We start from the raw sequence: 23,172 nt of genomic DNA on the forward strand, positions 1-23,172 counted from the left end.
TTTGAAGATGCGTGTTAGAAGAAAAATGCAAAAATAACTCTTTTATTAAAAGATGTGAAAAAACATAGAAAAAGAAACGTTTATAAAGAAATTATCTTTCGGCGTTTGATATATTAAAAAAGAAAAATAAATTTGTCGACACTTCCTTATTTAACACTTCCTATTAAAAATTAATTCCTATTAAATTTATAAAATCTAATCCTGATATACTTATCGACACATTAACATTTCCTGTTAAAAATTAATTATAAATTTACAACATATAATCCCGATAAACTTATCGAGAAATACGATGAGACATACTTAATTATTTTGGATGGTTCTAAGCCACAGCTCGCGGCAATAACAACCTTTGGCTCGGCGTGATCAATTCTAGATGCCAATTCATTCGCTGCGAAACCTGAAATGTGTATTTTCAAATATAACATGGTAATCATAATATTTTTACTACCAACATCTCTATATTTTTATGGAAACAATAGAATGATTCAAAGAAAATATTTAACAAATTTGTGTATTTCTAAAATTGAAAGTATATATATGAGGGGATGATCTTAATTGCAATCGTTTTCTATGTGAAACTTTTTCATCCTCATCTCTTTATTTTTTTATATTACTTTACTATTTTAACAGAGCATTTTTTACGTTACGAAATAAAATATTTTACGATATCTATTCAGAAAATTAAATAACTTAATCATCATATAACGGATATCTCGTTATTACCTCCGAAAACCACCGAATGAATCGCCCCCAGTCTAGCGGTGGCCAAAATCGCGATTATAGTCTCAGGGATCAACGGCATATAGATGATCACCTTATCTCCTTTACGTACACCTAGCTCTGCTAATGCACCCGCCAACAAGGATGTCTTTTCCAAGAGTTCGTTATATGTTACTTTGCGTATTATTGACATTTGAGGGCTGTCGTGTATAAGAGCCACTTTCTCCCCATTCCCTGCATGCACATGGCGATCCAATGCGTTGTAACAAGCGTTCAATTCTCCGCCAACAAACCTGCATTTACAAAAGCGAATCTCTCGCGTATTGTCCCGGAACTATTTCGATAACTACAAGTCCGCATGCTTTAGTCAATTAAATATTTTTTAGAGCCAATTAATTATCTTTGAAGTTTTTTAAATTTCATCGAACAAAATATTCTTTTTTGAAACATGAATTAAATCTCCTGATTTTGGTTAAAATAATTGAAAGTAAACTCTTCATTGAAACTTTTTTTGCTTAATCTAGAATATCGATTTTTTCTTGAGATAAAAATGTATGTATATGTAAAATATTCTAAATACCATTTCGTAAATGGCTCGTTAGAATTGTCCAGGACTTTCTGCCAAGGTGTGCTCCAATCAATACAGCTGCCGATCTCACCCCAAAACTCTTCCGGACATTCCAATGATTTCTTATACGCTTCTTCGTAGATAGAGCACTCGTTTCGATGAGGGCTCATAATGTAATCTTTAAAGGAGATAATAATTAAGATAACGCCTCGTCGCGTACAAAGCACAGCCGGAAGCTGCTTTGAGCTTTGACAACATTTTCAATTTCCGAATTATCTTAAACTTAATTATACATAAGAAAACTATGTTATGCCTGTCAAACTTTGCGATATAGATTTTAAAAGCACGAACCTTGATTTAACTCGGTTCCAGATTAATCTCACGTCACGATCGTGCAAATCTTATCACGATAAGATATTATTAAGCTAGCGCCGGACTATGCGCGACTCACATTCAGAGAGATTCGTCAGTGCAAACCTTTCACACTATTCACAATTCGCAATATATTATTTGTAATTTATTGTTCCTTAGTTGGGCTGTTCTTCCGAAAACGATCATGCTCCGATTTGAGTCAAATTTTGTAAATAGGTTCCTTTTAGGTACAAAAGAAGTATACGAGAAGGATTTTTGGCGACTCGAAAATTAAGACACTTTTTAAGCCCTTTTTCGTAAAAGTGAATATTGTTACATCCCTGATGTCCGTGATTATCGGGTCGGCTCCAATTAACAAGAACATCTGGTTGTCAAGAGTTGTTTATAAGGAAGAATGACTGTCGAGTCGTAACCCAGCTGTCAAGCTGCGCGGACGCGTCTTGATTTCCCGTGTGATAATTATTGCTATATCTTGTTACATTCTGTGTTCCCTTGTGTTCATTAAAGTTACAGTCATTAAAGGAACACAGAATGTAACAAGATATAACAATAATTATCACACGGGAAATTAAGACGCGTCCGCGCAGCTTGACACCTGGGTTACGACTCGACAGTCATTCTTCCTTATAAACAACTCTTGACAACCAGATGTTCTTGTTAATCGGAGCCGATCCGATGATCACGGACATCAGGGATATAACAATTTTATTACCTTTAGACAGCTTGTTTGAAATGACTTTGCTATATATTGTCATGATAATATTCTTGATTATTTTGGTTACTACATATATATTGTATTATATTGTTTACATTACTTGAGTTATTTTGGATCATAATATTCCGAGTCAGTTGGCCAGTAACGAGTGATGTGTATAAATGCGTGTTTCTCAACTAATTTTAAAATGTCAGATACACCACATCTGCTTTTGCTGATGATTTAAATGTCAGATACACCACATCATCTTCGGTCCCCCCTTCCGCAACCACCTGGCTGGTAGGCAAGGTGGACCTCGCTTTACAACTTACAGCATATATGCATTGTGATTTAACTCTTCGTAATGCGGCCCCTACCGGCGGGGTGGTTGCGGGAGGGGGGCCGAAGGCCCCCCCTTGCACCTCCTGCGCGTGTGTGTGTGTATGTGTGCGTGTGTGTGTGTGTACACATACATTTGTGAAATTAATAAAACTTTTTTTGTCTATAACTTTTTAATAAACAATGACCGATGGCTAAAACTTTTGGAATGTTACCCAGGAGGATAACCTTGATAACATATGTCAAGGTTAAAATCATACTTTTATGCAGGTTTACCGGTTCTACATAGGTTTGCAACTTTCCGCGAAGCGAGATCCACACTACATCACCACTGAGTCAGCGCGAAACGAGGTCTATTATTGTACAGTTTCATATAGATTATTATTAAGTAATTATAATTAAGGTTATTATTAAGTAAAGTTTTACATAGGTTTGCACCACCAATTAAAACTTATTGAAGGTTACTCAGGGTCATGATCTCTTGATCACATATGTCAAGGCCAAGATCATTGGTGAGATTGCCGTTTTTTTTAGATATTTACCGTTTCGAATAAGCTGTCTAAAGGTAATATTCACTTTTACGAAAAAGGGCTTAAAAAGTGCCTTAATTTTCGAGTCGCCAAAAATCCTTTTCGTGTACTTCTTTTGTACCTAAAAGGAACCTATTTACAAAATTTGACTCAAATCGGAGCATGATCGTTTTCGGAAGAATCGCTCTTAGTTGATCTTATTTCGACCAGTTTCAGCAACATTCGACGGTATAAGAAGTTCACCAAAAAATAAAATGAAGCACGATGAAGCAATAGCTAATAACGAATAGTGTAACGCGACGTGACAGATTGATTCTAACAATTCGTGTTCTTTGAGATTAGTAAAAAAGCTAGTTAGCGGATTAGTTCGATTAGTAAATCAATACTAATGACGAATCGTACATGACGAATTTATTCTCAACATTATTCGAATGTTAATTACATGAATGTTAATTACATTACGTTATCGCGAGTCACGCATCACGATTCACGAAAACGCGCATAATTTAACTAGCTTGCATTTGAAATATTTAGCACATTCAAATATTTCTTAAAGTATTAGAAATATGTTAATTTGTGAACTATTGCGATCATTTTTATTAAAAGCTATCATATCACAATGTAATATCATATTAACAGTGTAAAAATTAAAAATATATAAATTCTTAAGCATTCCTCTAAACCTTTACTCATTCTACTTGTTCTATCGTCGTTTTTCTTAAGAAATTTTTTATTTCTGTTTCTATACTTAATCTCTTTTCTCAAAAATTAAAAATAAATTATTTGTAATTATATTATTTGTTGACGACTGTCCTCAAATCTATAATAAATCTATAATAAATCTATAATAAATCTATAATAAATCAATAATAAAAAAAAAATAATTATAACAAGCTAAAAAGCTACGTCTCCGTGCTAAATTCATGTATCAACAACATTAATATATTAAACATAATAAAAACATAAATAAAAACATGCATTTCAGCATTTTGACTATTCGTAATGTTATAATTGCACATAAAATCAAAGGTATACGGTACGCAAACATTACATGTTACATTCAAAAGGCAAATATATATAATAATATATAACAATATAAATAAAAAATAATATATAACAATATAAATAATTAATTATAATATAAACCTATAAACATATAAACTTATAATAATATAAATCTACATATACATATAATATATTATATGTAAATTTTTATCATGTTAAAATTAAAAGAAAAGTATTATTGTTAATTTATATTACTGATTAAGTAAAAAAAGTACTCCTAATTGTCTTAAAAATATTCTTTGACTCATAGATAAGTCCCTGTAATCAAAGTCTAAAGTCTTTGCGGTCAAAGTTTCCGTAGTCAAAAGTCTAAAGTCTTTGTAGACAAAGTATACGTTTAAAGTATACGTGATTTTTTACGTCAAGAATGAATTATAATAACTCAAAAATTATAATAACTCTAATAAGAAATTATAATGCAACTATAATACCGTAATGAACTTATCCTTAAAATAAAACAATCAAAATTGATAAAAAAGCTCCGCAATATCCTTTGACTATAAAAACATGGACTGCCAGTAACTAAATTCAGACTTGTAGCCAAGATGTGTCGCACCGCCATCGACTATTGAGTAATGCAGGAACTAAAACCCAGATAGCCAAGCTTGATATGACATATTCAGCAAACAAATCCCAGCAAACACAGAATATTGCAGCAATATTGCGGCAATATTACAACATTGCAGTAATGTTGCGGCAATATTACAACATTGCAGCAATGTTGCTGCAATATTCTGTGTTTGCTGGGATGCATCGCATGTATTATTATATATTTGCAGTATACTTGCTGACATCGAAATAGAATGCGTTACGAATGCAGCTATATGTCTGCTTCTACATGCAATCAATTAACGAAGCAAATGGTATATCTGCAATATTGGTATATTACGTTATCTACAACATGTCAGCAATATGCTGACACGTTGCAATCAATTTGTTGTTATTAGCACATGAATTCATGTGAGTTCACCGTAACAGGCATGCTGTCTCACCTTGTCTCTAGTTTGTTAAAATTAGTTGCTTCAACAATTATTGGCAACATGACAGCAACCTCATTGCATTTGGCTATCTGGGAATGAATGTTCAAATGTCTGCATGTGTCAATCCAATAGTGAAAAAGCACTCGTTTTTTTAAAATAATTCAAATTCATTTAATAATACAAAAGATATCAAGATGGTTAATTATTGTTTTGTAAATGGTTGCAGATCAAGTAAATATAAATCTAAAATTCCAATGTATGGGTAAGTCAAAATTAATCTCAAATATCATATCTTATAATTTTATTTAGTAGAATTAAATATTTATTATTAGTAATTATTAAATTGGTTTTAAATAGAGATATATTTGAATATTTTTCCTTTTACAGATTTCCCAGTAAATTTATGTGCACATTTCTTTAATAATAATATAAAATAAATATAAAATAATATAAAATAAAACAAACTAATCTAATTTTATATTTTTTCGAAAAGTTATATATATTGGATTTCACATACACACAATACCTATACAACAATAGATGCAGTTTAATCATTCAAATTTCCCGGTCTTTGGTCGATGGGGCGGGGCTTATATCGCAAAGATGTTGGATACACTCGTAGCATTGGCTGCGTTCAGCAGGAAAAGCTGCTTTGCAACTGTTGTAAAATTCGTGAATCTGATTGGTGTATGCTCTTAGATTCAGTCAAAATTGAGAGCATACGCCAATCAGACTCACGAATTTTACAACAGTTGTAAAGCAGCTTTTTCTGCTGAACGCAGCCATTGTTTATGAATGGAAAAAGTGGGGGACTTGCGGTCCATGTTTTTATAGTCAAAGGCAATATCTGATTATTGTAACTGATGACAGCACAATCAATATATTAAAACAGTTTTACCAATTACCACAAAAAGGGGTCAAAACGACTAGTTACTGACACAAAAACTAGTTCACATTTTTCATTAATTTAAATCGGCATTTTATCTTTCTAGACCCACCATTTTAGAAATGATTCTCTTTTTATACAACGGTTAATTTTTTCTTTCAGAATTTTTTTGTTAATTATCAGTGGTTTTTTTTTTGTTTTCTCAAAGATATCAAAGAGCAATATTTGGACGTAAGTCACAAAATCCAGCCGAAAATATTGCAAAGAACAGCATGAAATAAATGTATACTTTCGAATATTTGCTGTACGGACGTAATGGAATTCACTTTAATATATTCTTAATATAAAATAGCGCCATCAAATAGGACAGCAATCAGAGCCATAAGAGATTGAATCAGATTATAAAAGATTTAATATTTAATTTATGTTATTTTGTTTAAATGTTACGAGAGATAATGATAGGGAGCTGATGACACATATTTCAAATAGTTGTGGCCGATCTGTCGATGTTCTTTACTCGATATGAATAATTCATTAAGCCGCAATCGCTTGCCTTACGAAGGGAGCTTTCATAGCAATTTTTTATATATCGTTTTTCTCTGGCGGCGCGTGTCACCCACATGTTTATTTCCGTGTATCGTGAATTACGGGATTTCGCTACCCTAATATCAGCGTCGATATATGTCGCACGCGAGAGAAAATCGCAGAGAAACCATCGTAGACTTTCATCCTTGGTTTCATCCCATCTCGTCTCGTCCCGATTCTTCACGTAACCACGTATCGCCGCACAACGTTCTTTGCACATCCCCGTGAGACCACCGTGATATTTATTCGTTACCGGAAAAAACACGTAACGCAATGGGTAACGATGACGCCGGACGTTTGGGATTTCAGCTTCACTCTTTAAGACACGCGTGAATTTATTTTCTTTCTCCTATATTTCTCAATTAAGAAAAAAAATAAAAATTCCTTGCACGTAAATCATTTATACGATTAAAAGATATTGAAATTGTAAAGACACCGGATATCTTAGAACATACATACACGCGAAATTTTCCAGTGATATGTATGAAATATAAAGTAGTATTACTTTTTAAATATGAAATATAGAGTAGTAGTACTTTTCAATTTTCAGCTAGATTTCGTGACGAAGCCCACTGTTTCTTCATTTACAACTCTCACATTAGCAATTGATCGAGAGAAGTACTTAGTCTCAGAAAAATGCGTCAAATGTCTTTAAGTGTCTGACTTTTTAATATATAATAGACATAATTAATAACAGAAAAAAATACGTAATAACATGTAAAAAAATAAATATAATAGTTTTAATTATTAAAAAAATATAAAATATCGGAAAAAATATAATGAGAACTTTTGCAGTACTTTAAAGGAGTATTGTTATTGTTATATTATTATTACATTTATGAGAGATACACATTCTTGAAAGTAATAAATGCCGCTCTTCTTATGATTAGTTGTAGGTCTAACGACTGTAAGCGTTGCTAATGAGTGAGTGGTAAGTGAAGAAACAGCGGGCATAAGTCATGAAATCGGGGAAATTGTGCAAGAGAACAACATTGAAATAAATGTACACTTTATCGGATATTCGCTGTTCGTGATGGAATTCACTTTAATGTATTCTTTAATGTATTTTCAAATATGAGGTAGTGATATCAGATAAGAAAATAACCAGAAAGGTAAAAGACAGTTGATTATAAAAAATTTAATAAAATATAAAAATATTATAAATATTGATGCAAAGAACATTAAATTAGAGCGTGAACACTAAATATTATTATAAATTATGATTATAAATAATATTATTCATCTAATGGCGACCAACAATAAGTCGGCGAAAACTTGATAGTATTTTCTATCAAATATATTTTTATTTTAAAGAAATGTGTCTGATTTTTTAAACTTAAAATTTACTTTCATAAAATATTTTTTTCTAGCTGTACTCTGCATATTTCATTATGTGTACAACATTTCCGTACAAAAAGAGACACACAAAAGTAGAGATCAATTAATATAATATAATTATTTCACAGGACTTATATTTGATATCATTACATTTGTATGTAATGCTTTAGAAGATGGGGGAATCAATAAAAATCCTTTGGATACAATTTATACGAAAGGAAGGGAAAAAAGAAGTAAAATTATATAAAATATTGCGTGTAAAGTTGAAAGAAGAAAAAGGTTGCCACAATTTAAATTTTCTAGAGATTAATATTTCACCTTCATGTTCTCCTCTGCAAATACCTTACGTCCTTCGGGGTTTACGACCGAGGAGTTCTGAGAATGTATCAGGTTGTGTGGCACCTTATTTCAAGAAAATAGAGAGTTACGCAAACCGGAAGCAACTTTATTAGAGAGAAGCGAGTCGTGACAATTGCTAGTAGAAATACTGAATGACTATGAGCGATTTTGAAATTCAATTTATTTAAATCCTTATTATATGTATTGAAGTAAAAGAGTAAGAAGACTTAATTAAATAGTATGAAGAGACGAAAGTTTGATTTTTTAATCGATTATCGAATGAAGATTTATCTCGGCCATTAAACGAAATCTGGTCTACATGCAACTTTTTTAATACATTCCGTATAAAAATGTAATATCGTATTCCACATAATAAGATATCTGTTTTGTAATATAATATGACATTTGATACAAACATGTATAGATAGATCGTTTTATTTTCAAAGGATATGCTTGTAATATTTAATTATTTTAGAATGATTTTAAATATATCTTATATATTACTACTACGTATTTTTATCAAAATAAAATTATATTAATATTTTAGTAATAATATTACAATATTTTATATATATATATAATGTTAAAAATAATTAATGTTTAAAACCATTTATTAATTATTAATGCAATCGAATTTTTAATTCGTTATTTAAACAGATATTTAATAAAATGAATTAAATATAATTAACATAAAAAAATTTATGTAAAAATTAATATTAAATAATTTAATATTAAAATATTTAAAAAAGATAATTAAAAGAGATTTAGTTTTTTATTTAAATAATCTATATAATTATACATTGTAAATTATGTGAAATATTTAGTGATAAAAATAATTTTATATGTATCTATACACAACTAAAAAATTATATACGCACATTTAAAAAAATCAATAAGTATCATATAATACAAATATTTTATTAGATATTTTAATAGATATTTTAAAATTACGTGTGTGAAATACATAAAATCTGGAATGTTATGATGTTATACGATAATTTTAGATGGATTATTATAATATGTAAATAAAAAAACGAGTAAACAAGTTTAGCAAATAAGCAAACAAATAATAAATAATAGATAAATTTATAAATTTCTTAACTCGCACACACTATTGCTCCATCATCAATCTCGACGTATTCTCTGGACTATCTTCTTTCGTGTTTGCCAGTTTTTTTATAATTCTCATTCGCAACAATAAGACAATCAGCAGAATAAAATCAATTGCACTACATCGTGTACGCTCTTTCGATATTTGCACGTGACATTTTATTATAATGCAACGCGAAAGAAAACTACGATCTGTTCGACACTTGAAAATCATGAAGCTAAATTTTGTTACCGAGGCAAATTTTATTGTTAACGTACAATATGTGCATTTATATTTTAGGACAGTAATTTTATTATTATTTTGTGATACAACAACAAGTAAATAAATGTACAAGTTAATTAAAAATGATATGCATAGATTGCGATATTCGAAAATATACACAATTAGATCTGCCGATTGTTTGCATTATCAATGATTTGCGGATCAAATCATTTCAAGCAAATAATAAATCGATCAAATAATCTTGCAAAGTACACGTTTTTGACAAGTTGCAATAATGATAATTTATATTAATAATTTATAAAAATAAGTTCTTACAAACGTTAAATTTAGTTCGGCGTTTAAAAAAATTAAATAACGATTTATTAATTAAACGCATCAAAATATTGCAGGATTCGAAATTCGTGATGTATCTGCGATATCTTGTTAATAATAGAAAAATACAAAAATAATACCGATATGATCACATCGCGATATATTATGTAATATTATGTAATATTATGCAAGTCGAATTAAATTAAGATACTAAATAAGACGCGATGTACCGACGAAAAAACTTTAAATTTAATATAAATGTAGATTCAGTATTTCTATCAAATCTCCTATAATATATTAATAACTGTTAAATCCATAATATATTTAATATGTTCAATTATTGTGATTCCATTTATTCTTACATTTCTCTTCGCGATCGCAAAAAATATTTGTAAAAAAGTAAATGATTCAATAGCTATTATTAATCGTACTTAATGTAATTAATTAATTCGCACAATAAATGATACGTAAAAATATTGCGATTCTCTATCAAGACATATTTCGCGTGATTTATTCGTTTCAAGAATCTAAGCAACAGAAATAGAAATTATTAATTATTGTTTTATTTGTAAGATCTGCACGAGCGATTATTATAATTATTTTATTTTAATAATGTTTAAAATCAATCAATCAATTAATTATAATAAATTATTTTCCGATATTTGTCATAATCACTTTTTTAGAAAAGATATTCGATGTAGCATTTTGCAATATTATTTTCTTGCTCGAGTATTGCTTTAAACGTATATATGTTATACATATACAATGATTTAGCAATGACGGGGTATATAAACAATATAAACATTATATTCCTATATAATATTGACATGTCGCGATTCTATTACCCTATCATTTATTTATTCACGTCGTGGTATTCGAATAGAAAAGTAGTGATGTGAGACGCTCCGTCGAAGCCTCAAAGTTTTTTAAGTACAAGCGTGACAAGATTTATTAGGTAACTATTGATCTGTTGTAATCACATGAATAAATGATACGTAATTATATATATCGTGACGAGATCTGTCTCGAAGCGCATTGCGCGTGATTCATTTAATCAAGTAAGAATCGAAGGTGGAGGGATTTAAAGTAATAAAGTATTGTTTCGTTGCGATCTTTACGGAGAATAATTCTTTCTTTAATGATACTAAAATTCAATTATATTTCATCCGATGCTTTATCGTTCGAATTCGCTTTTGAACTTTTCGATCTAAATGTAATTCGGATTGAAAACGCATAATATATATAAAGCAATTAAATGGCAGGAATTGATTCGAGTAAGTATCATAATAAGAGGCTCCGTGCATACATCAGTTTAATAAACCTAATAAACCTACAATTAAAAATTTTTAATGTATCACTTAATATTCCGTACATACATTATATGTTATAATACGTAAAATATTTCGGTAATAAATTAACAATAAGACGATGCTTGGTCTTGGCGCGCCAAGGGCGCTAATGTTTATGTATTACGACTTTGAGCGTTTTTTCAGCAAGCGACACAGAAGACACAGTGTAACACAGTGAATTATTTCCAGTTTACATTCTGCAACAAGGATGAAGTGATACACTGTGTCCTCTGTGTCGCTGAGAAACGTCCTTTGTTATTCGCACAATGATACTCGAACCGTATAGTGGTGCGAAACACTTCGTAGTCGAATTCCTTCGAATATATTATATGTTCGAATTTCTAAATTCAGTCTTGGTATATCGGAAAATAATTCATTATAAATAATATAATTACTGCCAATAATTAATTAACTTTCATAAACAACACAAAATTGTATCGCGTCAATCGTATTATATATATATATATATATATATATATATATATATATATATATATATATATATATATATATATATAATAAAAGGATATTATAATTTATTATTTTTATCTTAGCCATTCCCCCCAACTTTTATTTGAGATAGTAAAATGCGCATTATGAAGGACTATTGACGCGATACAATTTTGTGTTGTTTATGAAAGTTAATTAATTATTGGCAGTATATATATAATATCGTTACATAATCTCCTTGATAATAATTACTAAATGTTAAATGTTTCATTAATCTAAATATAATTTGTCATATGGATCGTATAATAAAACACAAAGGATTGATTAAAGTAATCAAATTAAACTAAAATAATAAGTAATATATTAAGGATTTAAATAATAATTAATTTAAAATTCAAGAATATTTTATAGTGAATTTTTGTATTATATTGCATTATATTTCGAGATGATAAAGAATTAATTTATTTTATTTTTAGTACTTATATATATTTTCTTATGATATATAATATATTATTGTTTATCGTGAAATTTATTTGATCGAAATTTATCATAAATCGGCAAATCTATGTCTATTATATTCTCGTATATTATAATCTATTTATTTTAAACTGTGAAGTAATAAAATTACTTAAAATTCGAGCATAAATTATTTGTTAAAGATGTGCGACATCATTTTTTTATTATTTTAATTTTTTGATTCATGTACTATTGCGCATATGTATTAACAATATAGCATTATTGAAGTAACTAGCGCACAATTTCAATTTTGTCGAGTGAATCATACATTGTACTTCCGTCGCGATATAATAAAGTGCATATCATTGTACGCATATATATAATCGGGAGTAACGTGCAAAGTGTTCCGCGATCGTCATATTCGGCATAATTTAATCATATTTTAATTAATTACATCACATTTTCACGAGTAGTGAGCACTATAAGGAAGCAGCAAAGGATGAAAAAAGAAGAAAGTTCAAGAAAGTTTCGGACGACGAAAGAAGCAACGGGATATGCGGTGAGTAATTTATAAATTATTTATTATATATATTATTGTGTGTGTGTGTGTGTGTGTGTGTACAGGGTGTCAGGGTAATCTCTTCCCAAAAAAAAGCTCTTGTAGTTTATCTCGAAAGCTTTTCAAAACACTATAATAAAGTATTTTTTCATCGACTACTTTTCGAGTTATGATGTTTGAAATAATTTCTTAATTTTTACATAAACCATAAAATATATATATCTAGTAAAACATTCATTTTTCGATTATTTTACCTTAATACTTTTATGTACAAAATAATGAGAGGAATTAATTTGCAATTAATAATTACATTTTTTTTTTCAAAACAATTATGTGTTATTATTCTTTTTTTTGGGAAGAGATTGCCCTGACATATATATATAATTTTTCAAATAGATTGAGAAAAAATTAGATATATTCTAAAATTAATTATCTGAAAAATAATTATGTTTTTTAAAAGAACTTATTAATAAAAATATTTGCAATTTTGAATATATTTAAATATATTTATAATAAAATATTTTTATTCAAAATATGTTTTTTCATAATTCTGCAAATTGTATTGAATATTGTGTTAAGTAATATTTAAAGAACAAATAAAAAATCGATTGTGCATAATAATTAGCTTTGAAAAATCGATTATTGTGGAATTCGTTTTATACAAAAATAAATCTCTTAAGTATAAATGATTTTATTTGCATTTAATTTGTGTGATTTTTGCATTTGTAAAAGACAGTCAGGAAGAACGAATAGAGAATTAAATAAAGAAATAAATTGAATTATATAGAAATAGATAGAAATAGATTTGAAAAATCGATTATCATGGAATTCGCTTTATACAAGAAGATCTCTTAAGTATAAATGATTATATTTGCATTTAATTTGTGTGATTTTTGCATTTGTAAAAGACAGTCAGAAGAACGAATAGAAAATTAAATAAAGAAATAAATTGAATAGAAATAAATAAATAAAGAAAGAAGTAGAAAATAGTATAATGAGTAAGAGAAAAACAGCAGGTGCGTCTGATAATTTAGTTTGAGCGAGATAAGCATCGCCAACGGATGCAAACTGCGTTTCTGATGAAATCTGTTGCGATCGGTATTAATTGATCGAATATCGAATACAATTTATAAATACTTGACACATTGTTGACCGGCAATTTTATACAAAAGCTATTCTATGCCAGGTTATTTTTTTGTTGAATATGAAAATGAAACAATCTAAATAAACTTCAATATACTTTATACATTATTTATATTATTTTATTTAATTTTGATTATTTTTTTATTTTTATTTTATTTTGATTATTTTTTTTAATTTACATTATTTTTATGTACCAGTCAACAATGTTTGAGCTTGAAAACACGAGTTTACTCGTGACCGATCAACAATGTGTTAATATAAAATTATATTTTGTTTTCTTAAGATTATCAACACATTCAATGTTGCACAGTATGTGTTTTCTCCTGATAAATATAAAATATCTCAATCTAAAGTATTTGTTACATTTTTATTAATTATTTATTAATTCTTTAAATAGTTTAATGCTTGCAATAAAATCAATTTTGTTAACAAATTAAATTATTAAAAAGAAATATTTTATTTATGACAGTTATAAATTAATCAAGACATATTTAATTTCTTTTGATATAATGTCTTTTTAAAAGATAACACACATGTTTTATTTAAAACAAAGAATTTAAAATTCACAACATATTAGAATTTTTTAGCATAATTAATCATCTTCCAATTACAAATATGAAAATAAATCTTTTATCTCTTAAAATCGCAAATACGAGAAGATTTTTCGGAAATTCATTTGTGTGGAAATTTCAAACTTTCAAACAAAAGATAGAAAAATTAATTAAGTTGAAGAATTAATATAATTGAGAGATTATATGTAAAAATAAAATTTTATATATTTTTTTATTACATAAAATTATTTTACTTATGAAAGACATCTTGATATTTTTATATCGTGTAGACACATTAATAAAATTGGTATGCAAAATTTATAAAAAATATTTAACATATTAATTAATTGTATTTTAATAGAATAAAAATTATTAATTTTTTTGAACATTTGTTTTGTAGCATAATATTTTAATATTTTATAATAAATCATCTCGAGAAGGATCAGAATTATATTATATAATTCTAACAAATAATTTTTAAAAAATTTATACAATAGCTGATCAGATATGTAAGATTAGGTATCAGGAGAGAAATAATTGTTCAAATGAAAGTTGTTGGGATATATAGAAGATAAGCTGGATGTGATATTATCATCACTGCACTTCATATTTCCACGCCATACATCAACAATTCGAATTAGTTTTTTTAAATGAAATTATTCTAATTTTTTTTATATAAATTGATTTCTCACATATCCGATATAAAAAAATATAAAGATGAATCAAAAATTAAATAGTTTAAGATATTTTAATTTGATAAAATTTTACATAAACTGCAAAATATTTTAGAAAATATTTATTTTACCTGATTATTTTTTTGCACAAAATAATGAGAAGAATTAATTGAGAAGAATAAATTATCTTGTAAACTATTCAATTATTTCTTATCACCTACTGTTTACAGGTTATTCAGGTGTATTATTTTATTTTACACATACTCTTTAATTTTCTCTTTCTCTTTTTTATACTTCTCATAATTAAATATATGAGAACTAAAGATTTAAAAAATTGTTAATTTACGCCTAATCCATAATTACTCTACTCTCTAAAAGTGAATCAGTGTATTATCACTGTAATCAGTACTGTACTTATAACTGCTTGTAATCAGTGAGTATTTACTGTTTTTCAGTGATAATACACTGATTCACTTTTAGAGTACAATATACAAAAATGTAAAAAATACGTACTATTGCCGTCTCCTTTTGGTATTATTCTGGAACGCATGATGCACGATTCGAGATCTGATTTTTCCGAATTCTCGGATTGAGCACTCAAGAAATCGGGATTCATCTGATGCAACATTTCGCAGCTGTTGATTCGAGTAATATCCGAATATGATATTTATAATTTGTAGTAATGGTAACGTCTCTCTATCCACACAGTGGGGTCCATCCACGATATATAAAAGAAGCTATATTTTAAATATCTTTTAAATTAAGTCAGAAATAATGCTTTTACAAACGTTATATATATATACTAATATCTTAAGTGAAAATCTGTTACATTTTTACATGAAAAATTTTAATAAATTAATGAATCATGTCGATGATAGTGGTTAAATGTTTAAAGATAAACTGTGACATTTTATAATATGACATTATCCCAACTATCGAAATTTATTTACAAATAAAGACAAAAAATATAGTATATAATAAAATAAAAATATATAATAATCTGTTGCATTATTACATTTTTATAGTGCACAATGCTCTCTCTTTTTTTCTTTTATTACAAATTATTCTCATTATTATTATTAATTATATATCATTATCATATGCAATGACAATAAATATATATAATACGTACTTAGGGATGGATACACTTGCGAAAAGAAGATGTATGAAGACACATGTATCGTAGAAAACTAAAGTCGTTATATGAGGACTGAAAGGCAAATAGTATGCAAAATCACAAATCACGTGATACATAAACTTCCTGAGTGAGTATTAATCCACAGGTCATAGTTTTAATTTTAAGGTGCAAACTCGAAACGTTCGAATCTTTTTTTATTATTCAGCAACATCAAACTCATTTCTATTTTACGTAACTGCTAATTTTTTATTCTCGGGATGGTAACATCTGAATTACGCGAGAATTATTAAAATGTTAAACCATGACTTCCAAACGATGACAGTTGTTGACAAAGTAAAGCATGGAGAAGACCGTTTATAAAAAAGGATAATGACAACCCAATTTCAATTTTATTCAATTCTTTCCGAAATAAATTTTCGATAATTATTTATATTAGTCAAATTTATTATGTGAAGTTTAGGAAAGAATTTAAATTTATCAATCTTTACTTATTGACAATAGACATGACGTTAATAGACGTATGAACTGTATATATTGTATGTAAATGTATGTAAATGTTACAATGTGCGCGTATGACATTCATATAATATCGTGAGTTGGAAAGGAACTATTATTTCAAAACTACAGTCGATATTTTGTATATTAGCGAAATGATTCTAAGCGTTTTTACGTTTTAATTGCTTCTTTCAATTTCGTTTTTTTCACGCGCGAGATATTCTTGCACATATGCAAGAAACTCTAACAAATTAATTTTATTCATAATTATCAGATTTCGGATATTAATCGTCACATTTTATGTGCTTATTTATATTTAAGAACGAGCACGATTTAAGAAGATTACGATCGGAAATATATTTTTTTATAATAAAATTTAATTAATTTTTATTATATTTGTCATTTTAAAATAAAAAAAACAATTATTTTATTTATTCATATATGATCGTCATCAAAATTATTATTAAACGATATCGAAGCATTTTTTACATTTTTATATAAGACAGATAATGAAATTATGATTTGAATTACATTCGAATTACATTATAATTATTAAAACGAAAGCAATTGGTTTCTTTTTGTTTGATATATGGGGCAGATAATTCGAATTACATTATGTATACCGCAATGACATAAGCGTCACGTAAGTGACGAAAATGTAAATCATATAAAGTGCATGCTGTAAAACGAGTCGACCAGTGGAATAACCAAGCATTCTACATAGAACTCGATCTTCCGTGAAATCGAATTGCGACGCGGTTTTCTCTACGTGAGCGACAAGGGACGAATGTCAATGCATATCTTAACACACATAACTTAGCTATTGTATTTGCAACAATTGCTCCCGCTTACACAAGAACATCGCTAAAAAGCGCTGGGAAAAATTCGAAGAAGTGACTAGTTTGTTGCATTAACAATCACATGTAACTTTCAGCCTAAAATTATTATTGATTGAAAAAAAAAATAGTATTGGAAATAATATAATTTTTCTGTTTAATCACATAACTAGAAATATATTTTTTATTATGATATATATCATTATTTATTAAAAATAAAAAAACAGTTAATCTATTTATATATAATTATTATTATTATATATATATAAAATCATTATCATTATTAAAACAACACCAAGGCAAAATATGATAATCCTCTGATTACCTAGAAAATATCTGAAATAATAATAAAATTCGGAGAATATATGAGCGTTGAGACATTTCTTGTTTAACGAATAACTAAATAAGTTTTCGGATTTACTCATTTTAGATCGCAAATTAGATTAACAATGTGGACATCACTCCAATATCTAAGAGAAATATTATTTCAATATTTAATATTTTCTTTATGTATCAACAAAAGCTGTAATGTTTGTTAATGTAACAAACCAGTCATTGCATAGTATATATTCTTCAGCATTATTAGTATTATTATTAGTATATATAGGTGATATACATCTAATGCAACACAGAAGCGAAATTCGAGTTTACGTGGGAGAAACTGTTGTCTAGAGTTTCGCGAAAAATCGCTAATCATTTCTCTTCGTATCGCACCTGACGCCTCCGCTGAAACGCAAATCTGGGATAGAATCGTGTCAATTGTAATAAAATTTCTATTAACTACTATTAATTGTAATCTATAATTACTATTCATTGCATCTTCAAATTGATGCAAAAGTTGTACAGATTTTTCCCTGAAGTCTTTAAATAAAGCTGATTAAATCTTTTTAAAGTTTACATAGCTAGCGAGCAAGAGAAGCGAGTAAATTGCTTGTATCTCCAAGATCATATTAACTCTGACAAGATCCATTTTTTTTCAATTAATCTAATCTTTTCTTAACATCTTATATATTATGTACATTATGTTCATGACGATGTCGAGCAAATGAGGTGTTATGAATATTCATTCCACTATATCTATTGGTGTCATTAATAATTGTCTTAATGTCGTACAGATAATATTAAAATTAAATTAATAATGCATATAACATTCGAAATAGCTAAAATTAAATATTTAAAATGAAAAATCTTGTTGAATAAAAAAAGATTAAACAAGTGAAACTTACTTCCGTGGAAATTTAAAGAACTATGATTATCCAAACAGCACCAAATCGACTGTTAATTAAAGTCAGAAGAAACCGGCAGAAGTCTAAAGTCAAACTTATATGGTTAATTAACAGTCGACAAATGACTAACTACAATTGACTATTAGTCAGCCAATAAGTTGACTTATATAATGAGTTGATTATAAGTAAATTTTCAGTCAATTTAGTGTTATCTATTCACCAATGGTTAAATATAAACCATACTGGACAATAAACCATATTAAAAATAGTTGACTATATGTCGACTAAAAAATGTCGATTTTCAATCGGCAAATAATCATTCGTGCTCTATGAGTATTGTTTTTATATACTTTGTCATTTCACTGTTTAAATGCTTTATCGCTTCAAATGACATATACTTGATTCGGAAAGTATAATAAAAATTATAATTGGATAAAAAAACCTAAATATGTCATAAAAATTTAATACATCTTAATTTTTTTTAATATATCTTTTTTATTATATACTAATGACTTTTTTGAAGATGATTGAGAAAGCTTTTATAAATTATCGAGGAATATAACGTAAATTATGTTATTTTTTTCATGACATTAAATAAAGTGAAAAGAAACAATTCAAATAAAAAATTTTGATGTCTTAAGATATATTCTACATATAGTTTTTTATGTATGTGGTCGCGCATAAATTCTTCTATTTACTATATATCGCAAATCACGCAAGTTTATAGACAAAATATTTCACGAGAATAAAATCTTGACGATAACGTAAATTCCACGACAAATATAATCTCAAAAGACATATTAATTCTTTTTAACCTTGTCAATTAAAGAACCACAAGTTGAAAGATTGAAAATTTTTAAATTATTATCAAAGAAAACATGCAATGTTATATTCATATAAAGAATAAATTTCTTTACATGAACATAACTTTGCATTTTTTCTTTGATAATAATTTAAAATTTTTCAATCTTGCAACTGTTGATTCTTTAATTGACAAGGTTAAAAAGAATTAATTCAAAATTATACTATAATAAAAAATATGAGTAAAAAAATACGATATAAACTCACAAATATGTCACAAATAATTTTTATTGTGATTTTATTTTCATTGTGATTTTACTAATATGTGTTTGCACCATCTTCTTTATTATTTATAATCTATCTCTCACATATAATTTATTCTTATCATTGTCATTATTTATGTGATTATTATTACATCTTTCGTCCTTTATCGTAGAAAGATCAAATTGTACTTTTCTCCGACAGCCTCATACAATTTGCATGCAAGTCTCAGTCGCGAAAGCAACAAGTTTGCGATCGTAATTGTCCCTTTAGCGATGTTGCGTTATGTAAGTTGCGCCCCGCGTCAGATGTATGCGTGAAATTTTTATTTCACATGTGAATGAGAAAAGTCAATCGATAAACGCGTCGCATCTTGACCACTACGAAAAGATAAAAGGAGAATGCGAAGGGAACGTGGGCGAAGCTACGCATCGACCTATGATTTCTCTCTGACGCCCCAATAAAACGTGCGCATGGCAATTGGAATACGGCGCGTATTTAAGGGCTGATCTCCGAAGGATTCTCGCCACTGTCGCACGGTATCGCCCGGGACCTCTCTCGCCGGCGGTCACCCCTCGCGTCAACTCTTCGTCCTCTTCATCCGAGGATCGTCGCCGTTCGTGCCCGCATCCATCCCGCCGCCGCGCGATTCCGCGATTCCTCTATCGTCAAAACGGATCGAACCAAAATTTGTCTTGAATTTGAAATTTGCGATTTGAACCGTTCCCGTGCGAGAACTCGCGATTTCCTTCCTCTTATAGCGCGTCTATCGCGTAATAAAAGGAACTCTAGGGGTGAACGCGCGCGACGAAGCTGTTAATCTCGTCCTTTCTGACTGTCTTCTCGACAACCGCGACAACAATCTCCGCCATCGTTGCGCTCTCGCCAGGTTGGTACCGTACCGTTTAATATAATTTATTTAAAAAAAAAATATTTCTGAAGGACATAGAATGTGTTCAATTTTTTATCGTGTCCATCTTTAATGACGGGTTTCTTATTAAAATATTAATGACATTCAAACCGTATAATTTTCATGAAATTTAGATGATATTATCACAAAGTTATGTCGGATATTAATATAGAATAATTAATATAAGTGAGAGATATTTTTTATATACAAATTATTCATACTTGAATAAATGTGTCTGAAAAATAAAAAAGAAATAAAAAACTATTATTGAGAAACTCATATATTATTTTTCATTATTTTATAAAATAAAAATTCGATTTTATATTAAAATATTTTCTTTATAGAGTAATATTGCAAAAATCATAAAAATAATTATGTACAAATATTTGACGTATAAAAAATTTTAATTTATCTATTTTAAAAAACTAAAAAAGAGGATCATTGCTCTTCTAGATATAATACATATACACCCACGTGAAGAATACAAATACACTTGAAATATTAAAACAGCTTTAAAGCATTCGAGTCGATGTAATCTGTTTCATTGAAATTTTCTCAATGATTGCAGCTAAATTATGTGCCAAACATTCGCTTGTATTTGCTGATTATTATAAGCCGACTATTATATATTAGAAAACGGCAGCAAAGCACAATCTGTGTTCCGCGAATTTTTGGATGATTTCTTTTTAAACCAATGTACGAAGTATTATTATTTACGGACTAAAACGTGTGAAATATATTTCAGTATTATACTGTAACAATTATTTTTCCGTTTATTTATTAAATAACGTTGTATTTTCTTTTGACATTTTTCTTCGAAGCTTTTCGATTGGCAATGAATTTATTTCAAGGGTAAAAGAACGCGCAGGCGGAAGTCATATGATAAAATCTGCACTTTATGTACAGATCAAACATTTGATATAGTCATTATATTATATTACGTCATCTGCATATAAATTGGATTGTACGCGTATATTATTATTAGATAATACATTTTGTATTTTACTTTACATAAAATGTACAAGGATTATAGGATGAGGGTAAAATACGAGGGTAAAATTGATACATCGTTAAATCCGAACATTCCAAACATCCGAAAATTCCAAAGTAATGCTTATTAGTAGAAATATTTTTGAAACGTTTATAATTTTTCAATTATCAAAAATTATAAATAAAGTTCTTTTTTTTCGAAAATTAAATATGAAGAAAATAAATAATGGAATATTATCTTTGTCATCGATTTGAAATAGACTTTGACTTTTAATTTAAAACTTAGGTGTAAAAATTTGAAACTAAAATATAGAATAACACAAAATTTGAAAATAATTGTAATGAAGCTATTATTTTAAGAAGAAATTAATTATAAATTTTGAAAGAAAAATTAAGAAAAAATATCATATGTCAGTTTTGCAACAATTCGAAGATTTTATATATATATATATATATATATATATATATATATATATATATATATATATATACATATATATATATATATACTTATTGATAATATGAAAAGCGTAAAAGATACAGCGATCTAATGTTTCAAAAGAGAATTAATTTCAAACTTTGACGTTTTAAATATGCGTAAAGGATAAAATGTTACGATGAAATTGATACCTAGCGTTATATTAATTTTTTTATTCGGCTATTTAGTAATATAAGATTCTGTCTCTACTTTTTTAAAACGTTAAACTTTGAAGTTGACACTTTGAAAAATGGAATAAACTGCTGTAAGGTGCGATATTTCTCGATACTATGATATGATAAATAGACATAGAATAATGGTTCAATACGTAAATAATTAATACTTTAATAGAGATTTAAAGTATCTTAAGATTAATAAGAAGTAATTTACATTACTATGTGGGCGTAAAATTTTTTTCTAAACTGTGATAACTATATATGGTGCTTCGTTGCAATTTCGCTATTAACGAAACTTTATCATGTTACGACAATTTGTTTTCTTCATTTTTAGCCATTTATGAAGCAAAGATGAGTGTTGTGCAATATGAACATACCAATCGCATTACAAGTCATATATCAGAATTGAAGATTCATTTTTACATAGTATATATATATATAGTGCGATTTTGCGTCATAATTTATAAAGCTTAATTTACCTAAAAAAGTATAACATATGTGGCAGTTATCAATTTATTAAAATTTGCAAACAGTACACAGAGACTTAATTAATTTATCGAATTTAATTGAGCTTATCTCTTTCATTTTCAGTATCGCCTCAAAAATATTAAAAAT

The 23,172-nt window shown here is 28.0% G+C and overlaps 2 protein-coding genes across 6 annotated transcripts in view; one reads left to right on the top strand and one right to left on the bottom strand.

Moving 5' to 3' along the window:
- LOC145965818 (acyl-CoA synthetase short-chain family member 3, mitochondrial) overlaps positions 1-16,435 on the bottom strand; it is a 22,899-nt gene extending 6,464 nt beyond the window's left edge. Inside the window, exons 1-5 of one of the 2 annotated variants that reach the window (XM_083089523.1) lie at positions 16,379-16,435; positions 15,760-15,983; positions 1,304-1,469; positions 727-1,016; positions 304-400 (exon numbers count right to left, since the gene is read on the bottom strand). In XM_083089523.1, the coding sequence (XP_082945649.1) occupies positions 304-400; positions 727-1,016; positions 1,304-1,469; positions 15,760-15,874 (668 nt within the window). In that variant the 5' untranslated portion in view covers positions 15,875-15,983; positions 16,379-16,435. Of the gene's footprint in view, positions 1-303; positions 401-726; positions 1,017-1,303; positions 1,470-1,642; positions 2,154-15,759; positions 15,984-16,378 lie in introns of those variants that run through there. The other variant, XM_083089524.1, reaches the window with a different exon arrangement.
- The window catches only part of Ms (neuropeptide receptor myosuppressin), a 23,857-nt gene continuing 11,592 nt past the window's right edge, over positions 10,908-23,172 (top strand). Inside the window, exons 1-3 of one of the 4 annotated variants that reach the window (XM_083089532.1) lie at positions 10,908-11,019; positions 12,793-12,878; positions 16,383-16,511. In XM_083089532.1, the coding sequence (XP_082945658.1) occupies positions 16,450-16,511 (62 nt within the window). In that variant the 5' untranslated portion in view covers positions 10,908-11,019; positions 12,793-12,878; positions 16,383-16,449. Of the gene's footprint in view, positions 11,020-11,622; positions 11,770-12,792; positions 12,879-16,382; positions 16,512-20,524; positions 20,893-23,172 lie in introns of those variants that run through there. The other 3 variants (XM_083089533.1, XM_083089535.1, XM_083089536.1) reach the window with 3 other exon arrangements.

Source organism: Camponotus vicinus, unplaced genomic scaffold (genome assembly GCF_025532165.1).
Source record: "Camponotus vicinus isolate PSW18456_S1 unplaced genomic scaffold, iyCamVici1.0 SCAF_14, whole genome shotgun sequence".
Taxonomy (NCBI): domain Eukaryota; kingdom Metazoa; phylum Arthropoda; class Insecta; order Hymenoptera; family Formicidae; genus Camponotus; species Camponotus vicinus.